Source organism: Hypanus sabinus, chromosome 16, assembly GCF_030144855.1.
Source record: "Hypanus sabinus isolate sHypSab1 chromosome 16, sHypSab1.hap1, whole genome shotgun sequence".
NCBI lineage: Eukaryota > Metazoa > Chordata > Chondrichthyes > Myliobatiformes > Dasyatidae > Hypanus > Hypanus sabinus.
In genome coordinates this window covers 52,791,298-52,813,743 of record NC_082721.1, presented here as the reverse complement: position 1 = coordinate 52,813,743, position 22,446 = coordinate 52,791,298, and the positions used below count along the sequence as shown (strand labels likewise).

The following is a 22,446-nucleotide window of genomic DNA, read 5'->3' as shown; positions in this document are numbered from 1 at the left end:
TCTGATTGAAACAATGGTTTTAGATTGAGCAATACAGGTGTCTGTCCCCCCCCTTTACAAAGGTAGAGCATGCCTATGAAACTTAAGCTGAAATGGCGTAAAGTGAAGAACCATTAATTTATATGGGAAAAATTTTCGTAAAAGCGAAAATCCTCTTTGTGATGCGAAAACAGGTTATTAATGTAGGTCTTTTGTAAAAGCGAAGTGGCGTAAAGCAAACATTCATAAAGCAAGGGACACCTGTATTACTTTAAAATTCAGTGTTAAATATGATGGTCATTCTTTCTTACAGCTAGATTATTAATTAGTCCTTTCTCATTACACAGTGCTGAATCTGGGATAGCCTGTTGCTTTCTCAGCAAACTAATCTATAAATTCTTCTTGTATGTATTCCACAAATTCATCCTCAGTCATGTATGCGCTAGTTTGATGTGCCTGGTCAGGTAGATTAAACCAAACATGATTACTGTATTGCCTTTGTTAGATGCATCTTATTCATAATGTGGTTTACATTCTGCACCATCTCTCCAGCCACATATTCATTTGTTCTGTCCTTTTTCTGTATAGGTCAGCATTGTAATCTAGAGACTAATCTTGAGATTACTATCTTTTGAGATTCTGTTTTTTTAAATCTAATTGCAGCACTTTATTCCTCCTAACTATGGCATTGATACCAATGTGGTCCATAAACTCCGGCTGTTCACATTCCTTTTCAGGTACTCCTCAGCTGTTTCGTGATGCCCTTGATCCTGTCACCAGCAGTGTAACACAGCAGTCATAAGTTAAAGAAATTCAAGTGTCTCCTCCTAAATACTGAATCCTTGATCATTCATCCTCTCCTCTTGTACTGATCCTAGCCAAATTACAACGAGGATTAGAGAGGATATCTTCATTACTTCAGTCCAGGTTTTAGGTAGAATCTCAGTTGGAATAATACTTGTAATCATGCCTGGGACATGAGTAACGTGCATGTGTTTGTTCCTCCTAGGGCCGTAAACATTCTTCCCAATCGCGTGATTGGGAGTGTGGGACAGCACCCTGGGGAGTCTATTGAGCAGATTGCCAAGTCCAGAGAGGGCCATTTTCTTGCCAGCTGTGCCCATGACCAGAAGGTGAAATTTTGGGATGTTTCTAATCTGCATTCAGTCATTGTTGATGACTACAGGAAACGGAAGAAATATGGGAAGCTGAAATCATTAAGCAAGAAAGCATTTGGCTATGGGCCTGGAAGTGACTTCTTTGCTGATCTTGCAGAGGGAAATGTGGAGGTTGAAGAAAACAGCAGTAAAAGCGATGAAATTCTTGAAGCACAGTAGGTATGGCTTTCCCATGCCATGATCTCCTGCAAGCTGTGAGAGGATTATGTTACTGCTTGTGCAGCAAAAGGCTCATCTTCCAGTCAACTTGTGCATATTGTTCAATTGAGAGGATCAAAGTAACATCCTTTAAAAGTAGATTTCTTTCCTTTTTTAGCAGCTTCTGAAGGGACTTCCATTTGTAAGGTTGTGTTGTTGAACTGAGAACGGAATTGGGGCATGATTCTGATTCCAGACTTTGTGCCTGATTTCCCCCAGCTCAAACTGCCTTTTAAATGGACAAAAGAGGTAAGGCAGCTGGTAACTTTGGTTTATTATTTTCTCCACAGGGACCTAATTATATATTGAGACCTCTATCAAATTAGTTCAATGGACTATTAATCTAACATATCATAATCAGATAAGACTGTTGAGTTGAGTTATTGTCATATGCACAAGTACTTGTATGCACAGATGCATTGGAAAAAAAAAAGTGCCTGTGATGCATCTACATCAGACTTGCAACATTCTCAAGAAAAACATGAATGTTGTGGATCTGATGCTTTGTCTCTGTGAAGCTGCTGCAAGTATGTTTTTTCAAAACCAATGACTAAAAGGTTAAATGATGGGCTGTGGACCTGGTTTCCAGCGATGGGTCAGGCCTGAGCTGTTATATTGCCTAGTTAGTAAATGGGCAATGCTTAATCTTGGATGCTGGAAAGTACTGGATCTGTACCCTTGCAGGGAAACTTGGATATGGAGCAGATGTCTGGGCAAATGGAGAAACACAGCATGCTACAAACAGTGGAAAACCTGGAATTTCAGATCTAGGAATCACAAAGCAGAATTGCCACTACCAGTGACGCCATAGATTGAACCATCTGTACAAGCAATAGTATCCAGAGGAAGGAAGTTTCATTCTGTTGGTCTGCACTGATTTTTATCATGTACTTCTGTCTGATTAAAGGATTTTATAAATTGTGTGAATATTTGAATAAAAATTGGGAGGAAATGAAATATTGTAATACGGAAAAAATAATGTGGCAGCAGATTTGCAGACAGAAAAGAGCAAAGGCTGATGACCCATCCTTATACACTGTCTCTTTATCAAAATACACAGTATCCATACGTGCGGTGAGTGAATTAATGGCAGGTAGTAATGGACAGAAGAGAGATCTAGTTGCCAAGTAGGAAATTAAGTATTCCAGGCTACTACAGGCACAATAAGGAAGAGTCTTGCTTCAAAAAAGTCAGGAGTGGAATCAGAGCTAAGGAACAACAAAGGATGTGAAATATTGAAGATTTTCTATAGGCCCAAAAGCTGTTCCCACATATTGTTAAGGAACAGATGTAACCTTGCTATGAGAGTTAGTTGTGGGTTGGGAGGCTGTGGATAGTGGGGTGCGCAATAAGCCCAGTATTATTCCTGTTCCAGCAAATTCCACCCACATCTTCAGGCTTCACAACTGCATCCTCCCACTTCTCCTGTAACAACCCACTGCAAATCCCCTCCCTCATCTGCCCACTTCTGTATCAGCTCCCCATTCTCATCCCCACTTGTATCTCTTCTCCACTTGCTCCCTATCCTGAACAGCTGCCTGCATCTTCCCTCTCCACCATCTGACATAACACTCAAGAGTCTCCCATGCATCTTGTGTGGGCTCTGTGAACATGACTGGTCATCACGAGTCCACTCCCCTCGGGACAGTTCCAGGGAGGTATTGGTGAAATGTGGGGAGTGATTACACACTGGATCATAAGTACCTGAAGGAAGATGGATCTGAATCTGATGGTAAGGGTATAACTTGGCACACAAACTTATCCACCCTCAAAAGAGAGTCGCTTTCATTTGGCTTTGTCATAGAGGCTTTGATATAAGTTAGCTGTTGGTTTGTCCTATTCACCTGCTAGGAGAGCTGGATGCCAGGCAGCAAGGCACCAATAACATGCAAACACCAGCCTTCACATCATCCTTGCCCCACCATTCTGATGCACCATCTTCTCTTAACCACACATCCCAGTGTTTACTGCTGAGGTGGGTGATGGGAGAGTTGGATGAAAAATAGTAATAATGCACCCAGTAATTGTATGGCAAAGTAACTTTACCAGTCTATCAAACTCAGCTGTGCAATACAGACTTCTAACAGTAAAGGTCAACAGCCCCCCCCAAAGCTTTGTGGTGTTTTCTCAACCATTGTATCCCCTCCCCCATACTTACTCCTATAACATACCAACACCCAGATTTTCTTCCTCCTCTCCCCCCCACCCCAATTGCCCTAGCCATCTGTTCCTAGATTGGAGCATAGATATTCTCCTATGTTACTCAATTCTAGTATTTCCATCCCTTCCCAAAGGCACCCCCAACAAGTGCAATCTCAGTATTGCTCCCTCCTCATGACTCCACCTATGCCCCTTACACCCTGACTTTCCAGGCCTGCCCCTGCATCTCTTCCACCCCCCCCCCCCCCGGTGTCCAAAGAAAGCATGTGAGGAGTGGGCGATGTGACTGCAACTCCCCTTATGCTCCCCCCAAGTCCTCGTCACCTGCTGTTCCCTGTGACTCCATCCCTTACTAAAGTTCACGTGTCCCCAACGAGTGCACTCTCAGCACGCTCCCCCCCCCCCCACCATTTCCTCATCATACCACCTCTTTTCAATCCCAGGTTCCCCATTTGCCCCTCACACCACGTCTCTTTTCACCCCCCCCCAGATTTCAACATATGCCCCTCGCACCACTTCTTCCCCTTATCCCCGAAGCCGCACCCCCTACCCCAGTGTCAAAAAATAACCCGAGCAACCAACGTCGTCACTGTTACCCACCGGAAACCGACCATTTCCGCCGCGAGACGCCCGCTGACATGATGCTCCACGTTTACGGTTTGATTCACCCAATCCCTGAAGAAGCTGTCTGGGTGGGTCCAGCCCTCCTTTGCCAAGCACCAATGGGCGGCGGCGGCGCCAGTGAAGATTGACGTGGCGCCATTTTCTGGAGGTATATGTTTCGAGGTCGGCCGAAGTAGCCGCGGTTTTTCTTTCTGCGCTCTCTGCTCTGCAATGGACGGGTAAGTTACGTGTTCCGGGCCGCTGGTGGAGAATGCAGGCCACGTGTGGGTTAATTGTGCTCTGTACGTTGTGTTCAGCCCGCCGCAACGCACTGGGTGAGCGGCGTGTTAACTGGGGGAGGGGGCCGTACTCCAGGCCCGGCATGTGGTGTTCTGCTTCGTGTTGCCGCCCTGCACCTCGTTATCGGTCGGCAACTACTTTCATATCCCCAGATGTGAGGCGGCGGTTATGTAGTGAGGCAGGAAGAGAGCCGGACGGTTGTCGCCATTCTGAGCTAGCAAAATGGCGGCAGAGCTGGAGGCCGCTGCTGGGGAGACACCGGCGCCACGGTGCGGGGAGGGGGCGTAAGCTGTAGGGGGATCGGTATCAGGTATGTTGTGTCTTGTGTTGAATTTATTTTCTTCTCTCTTTGCCTTCCTTTCAATTTTTTCTTTGCCCACTCCCTTCCCCTCTGTTCCGGCATCTCCTGCATCTTTCTCACTAGTCTACCTCGAATCCCCACCCCCACCATTCATTCCTCTAGTTTCTGTGCGTACAACTTTTCTTGTGCAATTTTTGATGTCGGGGGTTTGATTACGATTCTATGGGTCCAGTCTTGCCTAGATCCAGGGATATTACTGTGTTTTGGAAGGAGGGTTTTTTCCTCTGAAGTAGGTAGGGAAGGCTGTTTGAGAATAGATGTTGCTTTCCTGTGCCATATCGCTATATATTTAAAATTAGTTTGTAAACTACACAGTTGTAGTGATCTATTAGGTCCAGAGTTAAGTAAAATAAAGTCTTTATTTACCTGCTCGTCAAATTCAGCAATTCTAAAATGTACCTACGGAATAAAACGTAATTTAAATAGTAGTCCTAAAATTTATACTGTGGACGTGTTCTGAAGGTTGTGTTTATCTTGAATTTAGCTAGAATGAGACTGGAAGTTAGTACTGTAAGTTGTGAACAGATATTTTCTTTTCCACAACCCAGAATAGAAAATTTGAATAAAGTCTTAGACAGAGCCACGATCACCTTAGGTGCAGTAGTCTGTTTAATCCTCCCCTTAACGTGTAGTTATTTTAATTGCTCTGTGTTGTTATGGACATGTCTTCTAACTACTTGTTTTATTTCTACAGCATTGTCCAAGATATAGCAGTTGGTACAAAGGTAGGTTTCACTTTTAATTTAGCGATTATGGTACTCCACTTAAATAGCCCTACATGATTGATTTGTAATGTGGATTATTACAGATGCACTTTACACCAAATGTCTTGTTTGCAGTGTTACATTTTTGCCAAAGTTCTGTAGTTTTAGAACTTAATATTGGATTTAGTTTTGTTGCTCTGTCCAGGAGGAATATGAGAGCTAGTGATGTTCTAGACTAACCACTTAGTTCCATTACAAGCATTGTTTTCTTGTAAGGATAGTGTATTCAATGTACCAACTTAATTTTACCTTCATTAAGATTGTCAGGTTCTAGAACAGGATGGCATCTCTGGAAGTGTGACATGTCTCTTCAGGTTTGGCGTGCAGAAACTATGAATGAGCCCTTTCATTTAGGTTGTACATGGAGCAAAGCAACTGAATTACCCTGGTATTTGTAGATAATTGTAGGTAACAGCACTTCTTTGATCCAGCAGTATTTTGTAATGTCTGCTCAAAACCACCTTTTTTTTCTTGGCCGGTGTTGAAGATGCTCTACAAAGTTTTGATGAAAGGTCATCATCTCACTGTAGACCAAGTGCAATTTCTGCATTTGCACATATTTCCAACATTTGCAGTTTTTTTTCTCTAATTGTCAAACTGAACGGTACTGTAGAACTAACTGTTCTACATAGCCAACAAAGCCAGGCAGAGCTGGGGCCCAAGAATAGACCCAGTTAGAGCCAAATAAAGACTGAAACCACATTAAATGATAAGAGCTCTACATACGAACACTGGGCTAGAAAACACCAAATCTGATCTAATGGAATGAAAAGACAAATTTTAGGATTGCTTTGATGTGCATCTCCATCCCACCCGCCAAAGTGGAACTTCTGGTGGTCGAACATTTTAATTCCCATTCCAATGTCAGTCCATGGCCTTCTCTTGTGACAAGGTGAGGTCACCCTCAGTGTGGAGAAACAGTGCCTTGCATTCCGTCCAGGTAGCCTCCAGCCTGGTGGCATGAATATTGGTTTCTCCTTCAGGTTTTAAAAAAGATCCTCCTTCTCCACTCTTCTATTCCCCACTCTGGCCTCGTACCTCTTCTCACCTGGCAATAACCTCCTCTTGGATCCCTTTCTCCTAAGATCCACTCTTGTCTCTGATCAGATGTCTGCCTTCACCTCTTCTAGCTATACTTTTTACCCTCTCCCCACCTTTTTGTTTTGGCATTTATTCATTTCCGTAGATGCTGCCCAGCTGAGTTTCTTCAACATTGTGTGTTGCACTGTCTATTAATCTGTCTTTTTAACTTCCATATGATGTCACTTTATAATGTGACTTTCAGTATTCCAACTTGTATATTGCTGCTCTAGATTTTCCTTCAGCAGAAGGTCCTGTGATAATTCAGCATTTAAACTTAGTTGGCTTGATGTGGATTTGGGTTTGCAGTTGTGTACTGTTCTTTGGTATAACTTGGCTTGTGATCCAGTTCCTCTGAGAGCAGAAGGCACTCCAAAATGATGATTTGGAAGGTGTTATCCAGCAGTTCCTATTAGTTTTCCATTAATATTGAATATTTTGTATCGAGTTACTGTAGACCTCTACTGAGGCAGGCATCACTTTTCTAATGTCGGGCTCATTAATTATAGTGTGCTTCCATGAAGCCTCTGATAAAGAATACTTGACAGAAGTATTAAAAAGAACTAAATGCTGCTGTAAACATACTACGAATACGAAGAGCATTCCTTTTGCGCTTTGTTATGAAAATTATAGGCACTTCCTTTTGCCATCATGCTGGTTTTTCCTTTGATTTTCATCCCATTTGAAGAACTGTACTGCAGTAAATGTGTATTTAGCACCTTTTGTAAAGCACATTTTTGGTTGGTTGTTTGATCCTGTCAAGTGCATCTTGTTATTGTTATGTTTGTTCAATGCAGTGGTTTGTAAAAGTGTCATTAAAAGGCAGATGCAACTAAGGACAGAATTAAAAATACCTCATAATTGCTGAAGCAATACCTGTGAAACGGAAACAAAATATATTGGAAGCATTCAGACGGGAGCGGGAAAGTTGAGATTTCCTTTAGCGTCTATTCTCATCCAGTAATGCTGAATGTTTTTTTCTTCAGACCCAGTTTCTAGTATTGTCTTTTGAATAGGATATTTAATTACGTTTCTACTTGTATTCTTTGGCCTTCAATTGGGAAAGGTCTTGGTTATTCTGGTACAGGTGGTCCCCGTTTTTCGAACATTGGCTTTACGACAGTTCGCTGTTACGAAAGACCTACATTAGTACCTGTTTGCTAACCAAAGAGGATTTTCGCTTTTACGAGAAAAGGACACCTGCTTTATACGTGTGTTTACCCCAAGAAAGACTACCATGACCGTGAAGCCTTGTGCGGGCAACTGTGTGCGCATGTGTGTAGAATAACATTAAGCAGGGGTATACTGATATTCTAGGGCATAATGATAAAAGAATATCTGAATTATTTCAGTTGGCCACTCAGATTAGCTCCGTATCAGGGACCACGTATTTGCAACTACAGGCATACGCATGCGTGTGCGTATGCATGTACGTGCGTAAATGTATATGTACACATGCCTATTTTTCTCTTTACAAATTGATTTTGGTAAGTGAAACTACACCATACATACAATATTTTTACTTTATATAGGCTGTATATTTATCATATCATTCCTGCTTTTACTATATGTTAGTGTTATTTTAGGTTTTATGTGTTATTTGGTATGATTTGGTAGGTTTTTTGGATCTGGGAACGCTCAAAAATTATTCCCATATAAATTAATGGTAATTGCTTCTTCGCTTTACGACATTTTGGCTTACAAATGGTTTCATAGGAATGTTCTACCTTCAGATAGCGTTGCAAACCTGTCATTGCAAATATGTGGTCCCTGATTCTGAGCTAATCTGAGTGGCCAACTCCCCTCAATGTTATTCTCCTCCATGTCGTAATTCAAAGTCAAGGTTGCTGTCACATACACTAGTGTAATGAAAAAATTGCAGCAGTATCACTGATTCATGGCAACATTCATGTGAAGAACATAAATCCTGTATGGTTTTTAATCACTATCAGTCTGGATACAAAGTGTTCATTTGATGTGGCCCTGACTGGAAGTGTAGGGGCATTCGCACCAGACTTTGAGACAAGTGCTGCTGGGTTTGAATCTGGCTGGCTCGTTGTATGTTTTCCAGCCGTGCTGGGTTGAGCATTGAGCTAGCAACTTGGCCTCATAAAGAACAGACAGAACATGCTAAAGAAATGTCAAGGAATGCCATCCAAGGCATGGAAAGGACTATCAACTATAGATGTAAAGTACTCATTTGATGTCTCACCCACTTCCTCTGGCTCCAGGTGTGTGCCCACATTGGACTTGTAGTCCTGATCTCTCTTAGTTACTCTCTTGGTTGCATGTACACATTGCCTTGAGATTTTCTTGATCCTACTCACCATGGACACTTGTAATACTGAATGGCAAGCTGTATCATTTTGGTCTTGAACAGAAGTTGCACAAAGTAATTGATTTGAAAATTGGTCATATGCTCTTTGGATACCCAGGCAAAGATTGTTGAATGCAGTTTGTGGCAATGAGTTGTATCCTGTTTTTACAGAAAGCTATAATTCATGGCCATTTCCTGTGACTTCTATCTCTATTAAGAGCAGGATTTTTCATTGAGGAAGTAGCTAAAATTAAGCGGAGGATTGTATGTTTTTAGAACTATTTAACAGGCTTTGGTTTACTGCACAGCACTCTGGACTACATTTTTTGCCTTGGTTCTAAGAGCACCCAGTAGTCAAGAGTATGTTATGTAGAAACCATGTAGAAGATTTCTATCACATTTTGCTGAGGAGATAAATTAGAAAGTTGTTTAATAGTATGTTCTTTCAAATTGTCAGAAATAGATTTCAGTTCAGGCTGGTTAACTAGACTAATGACTATGAAAGACATTAAATACGTTAATGTATTTAATAAATTTTCAAAAAATCATGTGGCATATTCAAATTAGTTTGGGATGGTTGGTTGGAGATTGTTTATGCTGAGATTAATTTTACCTGAATAGCTTTTTCTGTAATTGGACACCACTTTATGGTAGCAAAAGTTTCTATTGCTATGCCAACAACTTCTGTGTACATTTTTTTTGCTGGCTGTGAGAACAAATTTCTCTGAAGCTCTTTTTTAATTTTAATATTCTGAAACTTACTTTGATTTTTATCGTTTCCTTTTAGTTATTGGTTTTATTTAAATGATTTGCTGGTGCCCTTTGCTGGATAGTGGAGTTTGTGTGCAGTTTCACTTTGGGAATTGCTATTTTCACCCCTTTTTTTTTGCAGCAGTATTAGTGTTATCTTGATCTTCCACTTGACAGTAATTGTGAATAGAATGCTGCTGCGGGAGGAGAAGCAGTTTGAGGTCTGATTTGCAGGTCAGCAAATTTAGCACTCTGCCAAACCCAATGATTGAAGTCTCTCCATCGAAGCTATATTCATGGTGGATTCAAATGGTTGCCTGTTTACTCTGTAGTATTAAGGGAGATAGTAATAGTTGGCACTCCAGGTAAGATTAAGCAGGTGTTTGGTATTATTCTACTATTTCGTATTTGTAGGGCAAAATTCTATTGAAGCCAAAAGAGGCATCGTGTGCTACCTGGCCTCACTGCTGTTGAGCTATAATAGCTAAACTCACATAGTGTCAATTAGGACACTACTATATATTTGATTCTTGTTTCATTGGGTTACATTACACTGTCTGTCCCCTTTGTTGCCTGAATGCTCTAAGGGGAAGTATTGAATCTCCCTGCTAGTGTTACGAAGTCAAAGCTAACATTTCAGCTGGCAGCTGGGAGATGAACCTTATCCCAGCTTTACCTGTGAGTTGAATAGTTAAGTATGTCCGCAGCATTATTTGAGGAAATATTTATTATTTAGATATTAACGAACATGTACTGTAAACAGTGGTTTTATTTTAACATTCATTTGTTATGACGTTACTTTCACTGAAGTATTTGCTGTACTACTATAGATTCTTGTATGCATTCACTGAAAATGGATATTTCCATTAATTGCAGCTAGTAGCTTCAACTGTAATCCTGATATCTGGTGCTATCTTTGTCGAGTTTCATTTACTTTGAATGATCCTTGGGTTTTTGTCAGAAAATGTACAGTTAGGTAGGTTAATAAGATGCCGATAATATACCCTAGTATGTAGGCAAAGTACAGATTTAATGGGAGTTGATGAGAATGTGAGAGAGTTTTATTTTTGAATATGCTGAATGACTTGGTCCTCAACAAGGTCTAGAACAATCCATGACTATCCTGTTGCGATGGTTTGGGATGTTCCACCACTGTGTTATATCCTTTGGATTGTGCTGAGTTTAAATTGCCTATTGAAATCTCCTTTTCTTGGTTGCAACCATTTAAAGAGTATATATGCTATTGTTTACCTTACAGTAGCCAGTTCTGATTCTATAACATTTCAACACTGAAGTATCATACGACAAGCACAATATGTTGGAGATTTTGTATGTTGGTATCAAATGCCTGTTGCATTTGCATGTTCTATTAAGTGCAATCCCATGATTTAACTTCCACTGTTTAAGATTGAATAAAAAATCAAATCTAATGCTCCTGTTTCATAGATTTATCTAGTTGTCTAGCATTGCAGATGTCTTTCATTTGCACTTGTTTAGCTTGATTTACTGTACAAGTAGGGTCAGGGATTAGCATTTCACCATGAGCAACAGCTATGTAATGGAGTTCAAAACAATGTAGTTACACTCTGTGTAAGATTTTATTTTGAGATAACTGCATTATAATTGGCTTGTCAGGTCCATTGAGCTCATACCACTCAGTTTTACCGATGTGACCAATTAACTTACACACCCATACTGCCTTGGTAAGTGGTTTGAAACCAGAGCACCTAAAGGAAACCTACACGACCACAGGGGGAAATTACATACTCCTTAAAGACAGCAGTGGGAGTTGAATCCGGGTCACTGCATCTGTAGTAGCATTACACTAACTTCTACTTGAGAGCTGTATTTTCATATCTGAGGCAAGGGGCATGGTGTGTGTGGTTTTTCTTTGCTTCCCAGCAGTACACATTAAGCATAATGGACAACCCCACTTCTGGTCTTTGCATAGGAATTTGTATGTTGTAATAGTGGTCAAGTCGCTGGAGAAGTTGATGTATATGAAAGTCTTTTCCTCTTCACAACGGACATCCTCTCAAAGACCATCTTGGTATAATCTTCCAAACTCGAGTGCATCACGTTTTTATGCCCTTACAAATTAAATACAATTTTTATAATGCCAGTGACATTCTTTACTTTAAGGTACATGTTTACACCTTTACTGGGACAGGCTAATTCGCATTGATGGTCTAAAAATTTCTAAAGGGCAGAGTACCCAGTTGTCCAAGGTTAACGTGAGGGTTGAGTCCATGAGTACACTAATATCCCAACTACGTTGGTCAGCAATTTTTTCGAAAACAGTGCTTCCACAGAAATGTTTTGTGGTTATGATAGACTGTTTGGAGATGAATACAATTTTAATTTCAGACTACTTGTACCATGTAACAAGAAATGTGCATTTAATTGCACAGTAGTGTTGACATTTTGCATAGTTCAACTTAGCTAGTATGCTTTGTTGATCGTTTTCATTTGTGCTTAGTGTCTGAGGCTTCTTGCTTAAGTGTGTAACAATGATTAGCCAGCATTGTTGGTTTCTAGTTATCCTGATACTGTTCCTCCATGGCCGCTGACGGTGCCAAGATTTGCAGGGAAGAAGTCTAAATGGGAAGACAGAAAATGAACCTTTAGTGAAATGTTGCACTTCATGGCTTGAAGTCTGGTGCTCTGAAGTTGCCAAGAAAATTTTCAACATCTTTGAATGTTTTCCATATGGTTTTCTCCAGTCCCTGCTAGAAGTTCTTCAAATTTCCTGTCATTGATGTCATTGATTTGTGGACCAACAAAGTGCCTTCCTTAAGAGGCATTGATTGTGTGGATGGTCAGAGGCTTTTTCCAAGGGCTGAAATGGCTAACACGAGGGCAGTTAAGGTGCTTGGAAATAGGTATCAGGGGTAAGTGTTTTTTTTTACTCAGAAGGTAGCGAGTGCATGGAATGTGCGGCGAGCAGTCGTGGTGGAGGTTGATACGATAGGTACATGGAGCTTAGAAAAATAGATGGCTATGGGTAACTCTAGTTAATTTCTAATGTATTATGCTGTCGATTTTCTATGTTTTTGTGTTTAATCTTGGCCTCAGTTATTTTAGGAAGCATCTGTCCAAATACCAAAATCTTCATGGAAATTTTTGTGCCTGGTGACAATAGATTCCATCCTTGCTTTGAACCCAGTAATTCTGTTTTTTCCTTTGACAAATCCAAGTCTAGCCAGGTCATTTAACTCAGATAGAGTTATCAGATGAGGCTTAGTCAACAGATAGGGTTCAGAATCTGTATCAGTGTCATTTTCCATTCTTGGATCTTGCGTCGTGGCATCTTCATCTGCCTCCTTTAGACTCCATGTCTGTGGTGGCTTCGGTACTGGAAGACTTATGTGTCATGGTTGAACGGAGCTTGGGCTTTTCAGAGGCTCATAACAAACTTAGCTAACAGCATGTGACTATGGATTGCATGGATAATGGTGAGAAGAGCCATTAAGAGACAGGCAGTGAAGAGGGCAAATGGAATGTTGGCCTTTGTTACAAGGGGAATTGAGTACAAGAGCAAGGATGTCCTTTTGCATTTGTACAGGGCCCTGCTGAGACCACACCTGGTATATTGTGTACAGTTTTGGTCTCCAGGTTTAAGGAAGGACATTCTGGCAATTGAGGAAGTGCAGCGTAGATTCACTAGGTTGATTCTTGGGATGGCAGGGCTGTCTTACGCAGAGAGATTGGAGAGATTGGGCTTGTACACGCTGGAATTGAGGAGATTGAGAGGGGATCTGATTGAAACGTTTAATATAATTAAACGGATAGGATTGAGGCAGGAAATATGTTCCAGATGTTGGGAGAGTCCAGTACCAGAGGGCATGGATTGAGAATAAGGTCTGTTATTTAAAACAGAGTTGAGGAAGAGCTTCTTCTCCCAGAGAGTTGTGGAGGTGTGGAATGCACTGCCTTGGAAGACGGTGGAGGCCAATTCTCTGGATGCTTTCAAGAAGGAGCTAGATAGATATCTGATGGATAGGGGAATCAAGGGATATGGAGACAAGGCAGGGACTGGGTATTGATAGTGAATGATCAGCCATGATCTCAGAATGGCGGTGCAGACTCGAGGGGCTGAATGGTCTACTTGTGCACCTATTGTCTATTGTCTATAAGACCACCTTCAATACACAACATATGTCTAGGTTCGGTATGATTTGGGTTCAACCAAACATCAAAGATGAGAGAACTACTGCCTGTACAAAGTTATCATTCTCCAGGTAAAACAGACCTTGCATTGCACGTAACATTAAAGTGGAAGTATATTTACAGATATTTCAACCAGTTAAAAGAAAAAGGCTGTTTGCAGTTAAATCAGGCTGAATGTGCACACAAACCATTGGAGCTTGTTTCTGTAGTATTTGGGTGTATCACTTTACTCAGTGCTGAATTCCCATCACCAGCCACAGGTCGAACTTCCCTCAAAGAACATCACAAACAAGCTGGTGAATTGGTGCTTCCTCCTTGATACTGTTCATTAGAAACTGCTGAAAAAAAATGCTTAACAGCATAACAGTAGAAATACAATTTTAACTAGGGCATTGCATTCTCCCCCCACCAAAAATAGTCATGTCCTCATGACTTTAAGTCTTTTGAACTTATCAAACCATTGTTAATAATACAGTATTCAAATGAATTTTGTGATTTCCAGACCCCCAAACCATTTGTAAATGTGAATAACATCTTCCTATTGGGATGGATGCAACACTCTGTTTCCCGTCTTTGAGATCTCCTTATGTCATCTTCAGCATCAAGCACTCCTTGTGACTGTTCCTGTTTACTTAGGGATGCCTTCCCCTCTAGGAAAGGGGTGTGCTTGGTCACTGGCTGCTTCTCCAGGATGTAACATGACCTGTTTAGACTGAGTCCTTTGTTTATGTTCATTGTACTGCTTGGGGGAATTTGCACCTTCTCCATGATACGACAGACAAGGTTGTCAAAAATTCTCTCCTTGCATGTTCCTATGAGCCTTCTCACAATGAGTATTTGTTCTCACATGAGTGGCAGCTTCCTCTTTTTCAACTGTAGCTGGGAAAACTGACCAGTATATCAATAGTCTTTGCTACTCCAACATCTGCATCCAAACTTCCAGTTTCAACAGCAAATAACAATCATTTAGGTAATATATGGTAAATGTGTCAAACACTGGTTCTAAAAGGATCTATAAAGTAGCTTGAAAACTTGTGTCAAGTATAGCACCAGCATAAATACCTTCATTCCATATGGATACGTCAAGTGTAGTAATGGTGTTTCGCACTGTAGTATTTCCCTTGATAGACGGGTTGGAACATGCTGTCTCTGAGATGCTAGTCTGTTCGGGTACTGGGTCCCCACACCCTGTAGTTTGCTCCTTCTGTTTGATGAACCACTGACTTGTTTCTTGAAGATATTCCTGTCACTTGCTATGTCCACCTTCTCCGCAGTTGTAACAGAAAATACTTAGTCGCTTCTTTAGTTAAAAAAACTTCTCAGCAGCATTTTCATGGCTGTGCTGAGGTCTAGAGTCAAATTAGATTTCAAATACAAATTGATTAGATTGGTGTAATGGTGACACAGAAACATAGAAAACCTATGGCACAATACAGGTTCCTTCAGCCCACAATGCTGCCAAACATGTACTTACTTTAGAAATTATCCCCCTATTTTACTAAGCTCCATGTACCTATGCAAGAGTCTCTTAAGAGACCCTATTGTACCCGCATCCACCACCGTCACTGACAGCCCATTCCACGCACTCACCACTCTCTGTGTTAATATTTTTTTTTAAGTGCAAGCTTCCCCTTGACATCCCCTCTGTACCTACTTTCAAGCACCTTAAAACTGTGCCCTCTCATGTTAGCCATTTCAGCCCTGGAAAAAAGCCTGACTATACGCACGATCAGTGCCTTTCACTATCTTATATGTCTCTATCAAAAAACCTCTCAAAATCCTCTGTCGCTGCAAAGAGAACGTAGCTGTTACATTATCTCTTAGCTCCTGAACTCAATCCCACAATTGATGAAGGTTGGTGTCTGCATTCTTAACCACACAGTCAACTTGCACAGCACCTTGAGTGTCCTATGGACACGGACCCAAAGATCCCTCTGATCCTCCTCACTGCCAAGAGTCTTGCCATTAATACTATATTCTTCCATCATATTTAATCTACCAAAGTAAACCACCTCACACTTATCTGAGTTGAACGCCATCTGCCACTTCTCAGCCCAAGTTTGCATCCTATTAATGTCTCACTGTAACCTCTGACAGCCCTCCACACTATCCACAACACCCCCAACCATTTGTCGTCAGCAAATTTACTAACCCATACCTCCATTTCCTCATCCAGGTCACTTATAAAAATCACAAAGAGAAGGGATCCCAGAACAGATCCCTGAGGCACACCACTCATGACCGACTTCCATGCAGAATATGACCCCTCTACAACTACTCTTTGCCTTCTGTGGGCGAGCCAGTTCTGGATCCACAAAGGAAGGTCCCCTTGGATCCCACGCCTCCTTACTTTCTCAATAAGCCAAGCACGGGGTACTTAAGCCTTGCTGAAATCCATGTACACTTCATCTGCTGCTCTTATCTGTTTATCAGTGTGTTTAAACACATCCTCAAAAATATCACACGGGCTCGTAAGGCACGACCTGCCTTTGACAAAGCCATGCTGACTATTCCTAATCATATTGTGCCTCTCCAAATGTTTATAAATCCTGCCTCTCGATCTTTTCCATCTACTTACCAACTACTGCTATAATCTCTATACCCTTTCTTGAATAAGGGAACAACATCTGCAATTCTCCAATCTTCGAAACCTCTCCTGTCCCCATTGATGCAAAGATTGTCAGAGGCTCAGCAGTCTCCTCCCTCGCTTCCCATAGTAGCCTGTGGTTTATCTCGTCCGGTCCCAGTGGTTTATCCAACTTAATGCTTTCCAAAAGCTCCAGCGCATCCTCGTCTTTATGCTCAAGCTTTTCAGTCCACTGTAAGTCATCCCTACAATCGCCAAGGTCCTTTTCCGTAGTGAATACTGAAGCAAAGTATCTTCTATCTCCTGTGGTTCCATATACACTTTTCCACACTCAGACTTGATTTGTCCTATTCTCTCACATTGTATGTCTTATTCTACAAGTATGTGAAGAGCCCCTTGGTGTTTTCCTTAATCTTGCTCATCAGGGCCTTCTCACGGCTCCTTCCGGCTCTCCTAATTTCACTCTAAGCTCCCTCCTGCTAGTATTATTTTTCTAGATCTCTTTCATTACCTAATTTTTCTGCACCTTTCGTAAGACTTTCTTTTCTTGATTGAATTTTCAACAGCGTTTGTACACCTTGGTTCCTGTACTCTACCATCCTTTCCCAGTCTCATTGGAATGTACCAATGTAGAACACCATGCAAGTATACCCTGAACATAGAAACGTAGAAAACTTACAGCACAATATAGGCCCTTCATCCCACAATGCTGTACCAAACATGTCCTTTAGAAATTATCTAGTGTTATCCATAACCCTTTAATTTACTAAGCTCCATGTACCTATCCAAGAGTCTCTTTTTAAAAAAAAAAACCCTATCGTAACAGCCTCCACCACTGTCGCCAGTCGCCCATTCCACGCATTCACCACTCCCTGTGTTTTTTTTAAACTTATCCCTGACATCTCCTGTACCTACTTCCAAGCACTCTCATGTTAGCCATTTCAGCCCTGGGGAAAAGCCTCTGACTATCCACATGATCAATGCCCCTCATTATCTCCATCAGGTCATCACTCATTCTCTGTCGCTCCAAGGAGAAAAGGCCAAGTTCACTCAACCTATTCTCATAAGGCATGCTCCCCAATCCAGGCAACATCTTTGTAAATCTCCTCTGTTCCGTTCTCCTTGATGACCCTGATACTATTGGGTGGGCTATTAAAAACACCTAGTAGACCCCTTCCTGTTCCTAATTTCCACCCTCTATGACTCCCTTCTTTTCTGCTCTTGTGACACTATCTCTGATCAGCAGTGCCATGCCCCCACTTTTGCCTCCCTGTCCTTTCTGAAACATCTAAAGCCTGACACCCTCAGTAGCCATTCCTGCCCCAAGCCATCCAAGTCTGTAATGGCCACAACATCATAGCTCCAAATGCTGATCCATGCTGTATGCTCATCCGCTTTGTTCATGATACTCCTTGCATTAAAATAGGCACACCTCAAACCATCAGTCTGAGCATATCCCTTCTCTATCACCTGCCTATCCTCCCTCTCACACTGTCTACAGGCTTATTTGGTTTATGAGCTAATATCTTGCCCCAAAAGAGGTCCCAGTGATCCAGAAGTTAAGTTCATCCTGAATTAGTTCAACAATTAAGAGTAGATTGAATAGTAGATAGATGAGCCAACAGTCCACCCATGCTAGTAACTTCCCTGTAATTCTCTGGGCTCTTATCTTGCTAAGCAGCCTCATGTACGGCATCTTGTTAAAGGCCTTCTGAAAATCCAAGTACACCACATCTACTGCATCTCCTATACACCTTGCTTCTGGATTGGGTTTTTCTTTTTGAGTTTTATATTGGATCAACTTGGCTAGAGGGAAGATGGGTCTTGGTAATAATAACTGGAATACTGTTTGCTCCCATTACTGATGCAATACCCAGTACTACACGCACATCAAACCATGAAAACATTTTCTGATCAAACAATGATTAAATCATGCCGTGTCTTTTGGTCCTATAGGTTTATATCCCAGGGATCCAGGACATTGGTTACCTACTCAAGCACTTTTGGCATTACTGCATGCATTATCAATTATTCTGAGCTGTGTCATTTTAATGAAGTTGCTCTTGGTGTGTGCAGCCTCTTTGAGGTGGCTGCTTAATTGCTTATTTTTGTTCTTTCAAGGAATGTGCTGTTTGCAGGGTGAGCCAGCTTTTAACTGCACAGTCCATGTGTGTATATACCCACGATGCTGTAGAGAGTTCCAGCAATTTATCTCGGTGTCCTTGAAGGAAATGGGAAATACTTGATTAATTGGTTTAATATTGCCACGAGCACCAAGTTGCAGGGAAAAGTGTGTCTTGCATTAACAAATCAATGCATTTCAACAGTGTATTGAGACAGTACAATGCAAAACAATAGGAATGCTGAATGGTGTCCTCTGACCAACGAGAGGGAAAGGGGAGAAAGTCAGTTTTTGATTATTCTAGCTGTTTTACCAAGGCAGCAAGTCCATAGAGGTGAGGCTGGTTTCCATGATGTGCTGAGTTGCGTCCAGAATTCGCTGTAGTCCTTGCAGTCACAGGCAAAGCAGGTGCCTCACCAAACTGTAATGTACCTAGATAGGATGCTTTCTATAGCACATCCATGGAAAATTAGTAAAAGTCAAAGGAGACATAGCAAACTTTCCAAATGAGGATATTGTATGGCGTGGACAGTAACACCAGGTGGTGGCACACACCACCATTCAGAAAGAGATGTTGAGTTTTTGGTTATGGGGGTCACTTAATTGCTGCTAGCGGATTGGCACAATTGATCCTATATTGCATTTACTCCATATTGGCATCTTTATTTTACATGTCCAGTGCTATTCCTAGTGTCCCCTTCAGCATTCATTGTAGCACAGGTTGTCTCAGAGACTGATTATGGTGATTGCTTGATTATAATTGGTAATGGATGTATCATTCCATGCCATTTTTAATGTGTACATTTTGGTTGCTCAAGGTTCATGTCTCATGGGTGCCTAGTGATGATCTGCTGAATCAAACTCACTAATTATGATTGTAGTACTTCATGATTCATTAATGTTTGAGAAGCCTTTGTTAGGAAGAACTTGCAGTATGCTTTTGCAGGGTTACAGAAGTACGGAATTAATTATTCCATGTTCAATGTAATGGTTTTGTTGCTTGGAGAACTATTTCTTGTTCAACCACTACTTTTTGTAGGCTTTTCTGTATTTTGAGGGTCCAGGCAATGAATCCATTTTTACTGTATCCGAGCATAGTTCTGAGGCATTATTTGGCACCGGATGGCAGCTAATTACAAATCTGCAAAGCTAGAGGTTTTAATGACAGTCTGTAGATTTGCTTACTTAGCACTTGGTTGGATAAAATGCTTTGTTTCAATATTTCTGTCTCCTAAAGACATTGATGCCTAGGCCATTTCTATTGAATCAAACCCATGTGTTAACTGTAGTTTACCCTTATCCAAAGAGTTAATGCTATGTGTTTTCTCAGTGAAGGATCAAAGTAAACTACAAAAAATATGCAGCATATCTTTTTTTTAGTTTTTTTACACAGTATTGTTAACTTTGCATTTACAAAATTAGCTATTCCAAAGTTCAAAGCACATGTGTATATATACAACCTTAAGATTCATTTCCTTACAGACAAGAGACAAGAAACCTAAAACAATCCATTTTAAATTTTTTTTAAAGTCCAACAAGCACTCAATATGTAAAGAGGTGGGGGAAAAACATTGTGCAACAAAAGTAAGCAAATAGCATTTAGAACAAATTTAAAATCTCAGATTCTAAGCCCAGAGCAGGCCCACAACCTCCGTCTCAGTATAGTGAAGAGCAGAGTAAACAGCGCTGAGCAGCGGGCAGAACTGACCCGGCCCTCATCTCTTTCTTTTTCAATCTTTTTATTAAATTTCATATATAAGAAAAAAAACAACACATAATAATGAATAGATTACAAATTCAATAAACTTGAGATTACATTAGTAATAGGATACTAATATCCTATTAAACATCAATCAACAAAAGGTACATAAATCAATCAAGTCTATATAAATATATATAAAAAAAACAAAAATAATCATCAAAAAAGAAAAAAAAATTGAAATCATATATGAGAAAAAATATATATTGAAAAAAATACTAAACTAAACTAACATGGGCAATAATAGCACTTTATAAATATATGAAGGTGTCAAGAAAAGAACTCCGGAACTCCATACCTGAACAAGGATAAGTAGAGAGAAGGATCTGAAATAGGCCAAATTAATTCATATGAAAGTGTCGAATAAATGGTCCCCAGGTTTCTTCAAATTTAATTGAAGAATCAAAGATAGTGCTTCTAATTTTTTCCAAACTCAGATAAGAAATAGTTTGGGAGAACCACTGAAATGTAGTAGGAGGATTTACTTCTTTCCAGTTTTGTAGTTCCAGTTTCCGGCCCTCATCTCTGATCCCATCACCCTTCCATTTTTATCCATCTGGCCTGCTGTTTAACATAGTCATTCCTCGCTCTAGGACTTGGGCCCCGTTGTGTTGGCCTGTGTCCAACCTTTGCAATTCGGCTTGGTGCTTAGATCAATCAAGCCTCAGCTTGTATGTGGATGGACCACAAATTTCCTTTGCCTCGCGTGCCCTGGCTCTGTTGAATATGCCTCAACCTCAGTCTGAGTTTGCATTGTAACAGCATGCTACACCTTTGCTTATCTTGTTTGCGATGATTGTTTACAAACTGCTAATAAATTGTTGCTTGTCCTCGGGAGCGCTACTGTGACACCATATGAAACAATAGTAAATTATCTTTTTTTCTTCACAGCGGGGGTCTGACGAGCTTCTATCTGCTTGTGCTACTAACGGTCCCTATATCATGAGCAATTCTACTCCCTCTGGTGAGTACAGTAAGTATCTCAACATTTTACATATTACTCATGATATGTAGAAAACAGTGAGCTACGATTATAACATGGAGAATGCTAGTACCTTCACATTGTTTTTAAACTTTTCCAGCCAATGGCAACGACAGCAAAAAGTTCAAAGGAGAGAACAGAATTTCAGGAATAATGCCATCTAGAGTCATCCATATCCGTAAACTTCCCAATGACATAACTGAAGCAGAGGTTATCTCTCTGGGCTTGCCCTTTGGAAAAGTAACAAATCTTCTCATGCTTAAAGGCAAAAACCAGGTTTGTGTTGTTTTTCTTTTTGTTTTTTGATTTGTGTCTTCAAGCAAATATTTAGTGTACATGTGGTTTAGAACCCTGGGATCTTGGTCCTTCCAACATACACGCAGGCATAGGCACAGAAATGGCACTATATAGATGTTTGCTTGAAAATTGAATGGCTGATGAGATGTAGCTGGGTTTTGAATGTGGTGGTATGGGACATCAAGTTTCTATCTCCCGTCTGATGGTAGTTGCCAGAAGATGGCATGTATTGAAAAGTATTTGCAAAGTGATTATTGTCTATGGATTCTTACATTCAAATTTGTTTGCATGATTTAGGCTTTCATTGAAATGAATACGGAAGAAGCTGCTAACACAATGGTGAGCTACTATGGCACTGTGACTCCATACCTCAGAAGTCATCCTGTCTACATCCAATACTCTAACCACAAGGAACTGAAAACCGACAATTCTCCTAATCAGGCAGTGAGTACTATGTTGCTTGGTTATTGCCAGCTTGCTCCGTTTGGTAACTTATGGGTGTAGTTTAGTTACTTCCATTGTCCTGCAGCAAAGAAACACTCTTTGACACCTTTCTGGAGTACTGGAAAATTGCAAATTCACTCCACTCTTCGGGGTGGGGGGGGGGGGGGGGAGAGGAGGAAGGCAAAAGAATGAAAATTATATGCCAGTTACCCTAACCTCAATGGTTTGGAATTTGTCTATTTATGTATGTAGACGTCGTGTATAGGTTTCCCTCTGTGTTCCAAAGGTTACCCCTCGGGTCCCTCTCAGGTTCCTCTAGATCTTGATTCCCCAACTCTCGGGTGTGTGGTCGTAGGGCTGTATTCAATAGTTCTATTTAAATATCAGAGAATGTA

The 22,446-nt window shown here is 40.9% G+C and overlaps 2 protein-coding genes across 14 annotated transcripts in view; both read left to right on the top strand.

Annotated features, from left to right (window-relative positions):
• The window catches only part of wdr55 (WD repeat domain 55), a 60,985-nt gene extending 58,707 nt beyond the window's left edge, over positions 1 to 2,278 (top strand). For all 3 annotated transcript variants that reach the window (XM_059991802.1, XM_059991801.1, XM_059991803.1), the window contains one exon: positions 989 to 2,278. In XM_059991802.1, the coding sequence (XP_059847785.1) occupies positions 989 to 1,316 (328 nt within the window). In that variant the 3' untranslated portion in view covers positions 1,317 to 2,278. The remainder of the gene's footprint in view (positions 1 to 988) is intronic.
• Positions 2,279 to 4,188: 1,910 nt separating this feature from the next.
• The window catches only part of LOC132406307 (polypyrimidine tract-binding protein 1-like), a 35,164-nt gene continuing 16,906 nt past the window's right edge, over positions 4,189 to 22,446 (top strand). For 2 of the 11 annotated variants that reach the window (XM_059991798.1, XM_059991793.1), the window contains exons 1-5: positions 4,217 to 4,357; positions 5,474 to 5,504; positions 21,220 to 21,292; positions 21,411 to 21,586; positions 21,905 to 22,051. In XM_059991798.1, the coding sequence (XP_059847781.1) occupies positions 4,350 to 4,357; positions 5,474 to 5,504; positions 21,220 to 21,292; positions 21,411 to 21,586; positions 21,905 to 22,051 (435 nt within the window). In that variant the 5' untranslated portion in view covers positions 4,217 to 4,349. Of the gene's footprint in view, positions 4,358 to 4,593; positions 4,729 to 5,473; positions 5,505 to 21,219; positions 21,302 to 21,380; positions 21,587 to 21,904; positions 22,052 to 22,446 lie in introns of those variants that run through there. The other 9 variants (XM_059991797.1, XM_059991795.1, XM_059991800.1 and 6 more) reach the window with 8 other exon arrangements.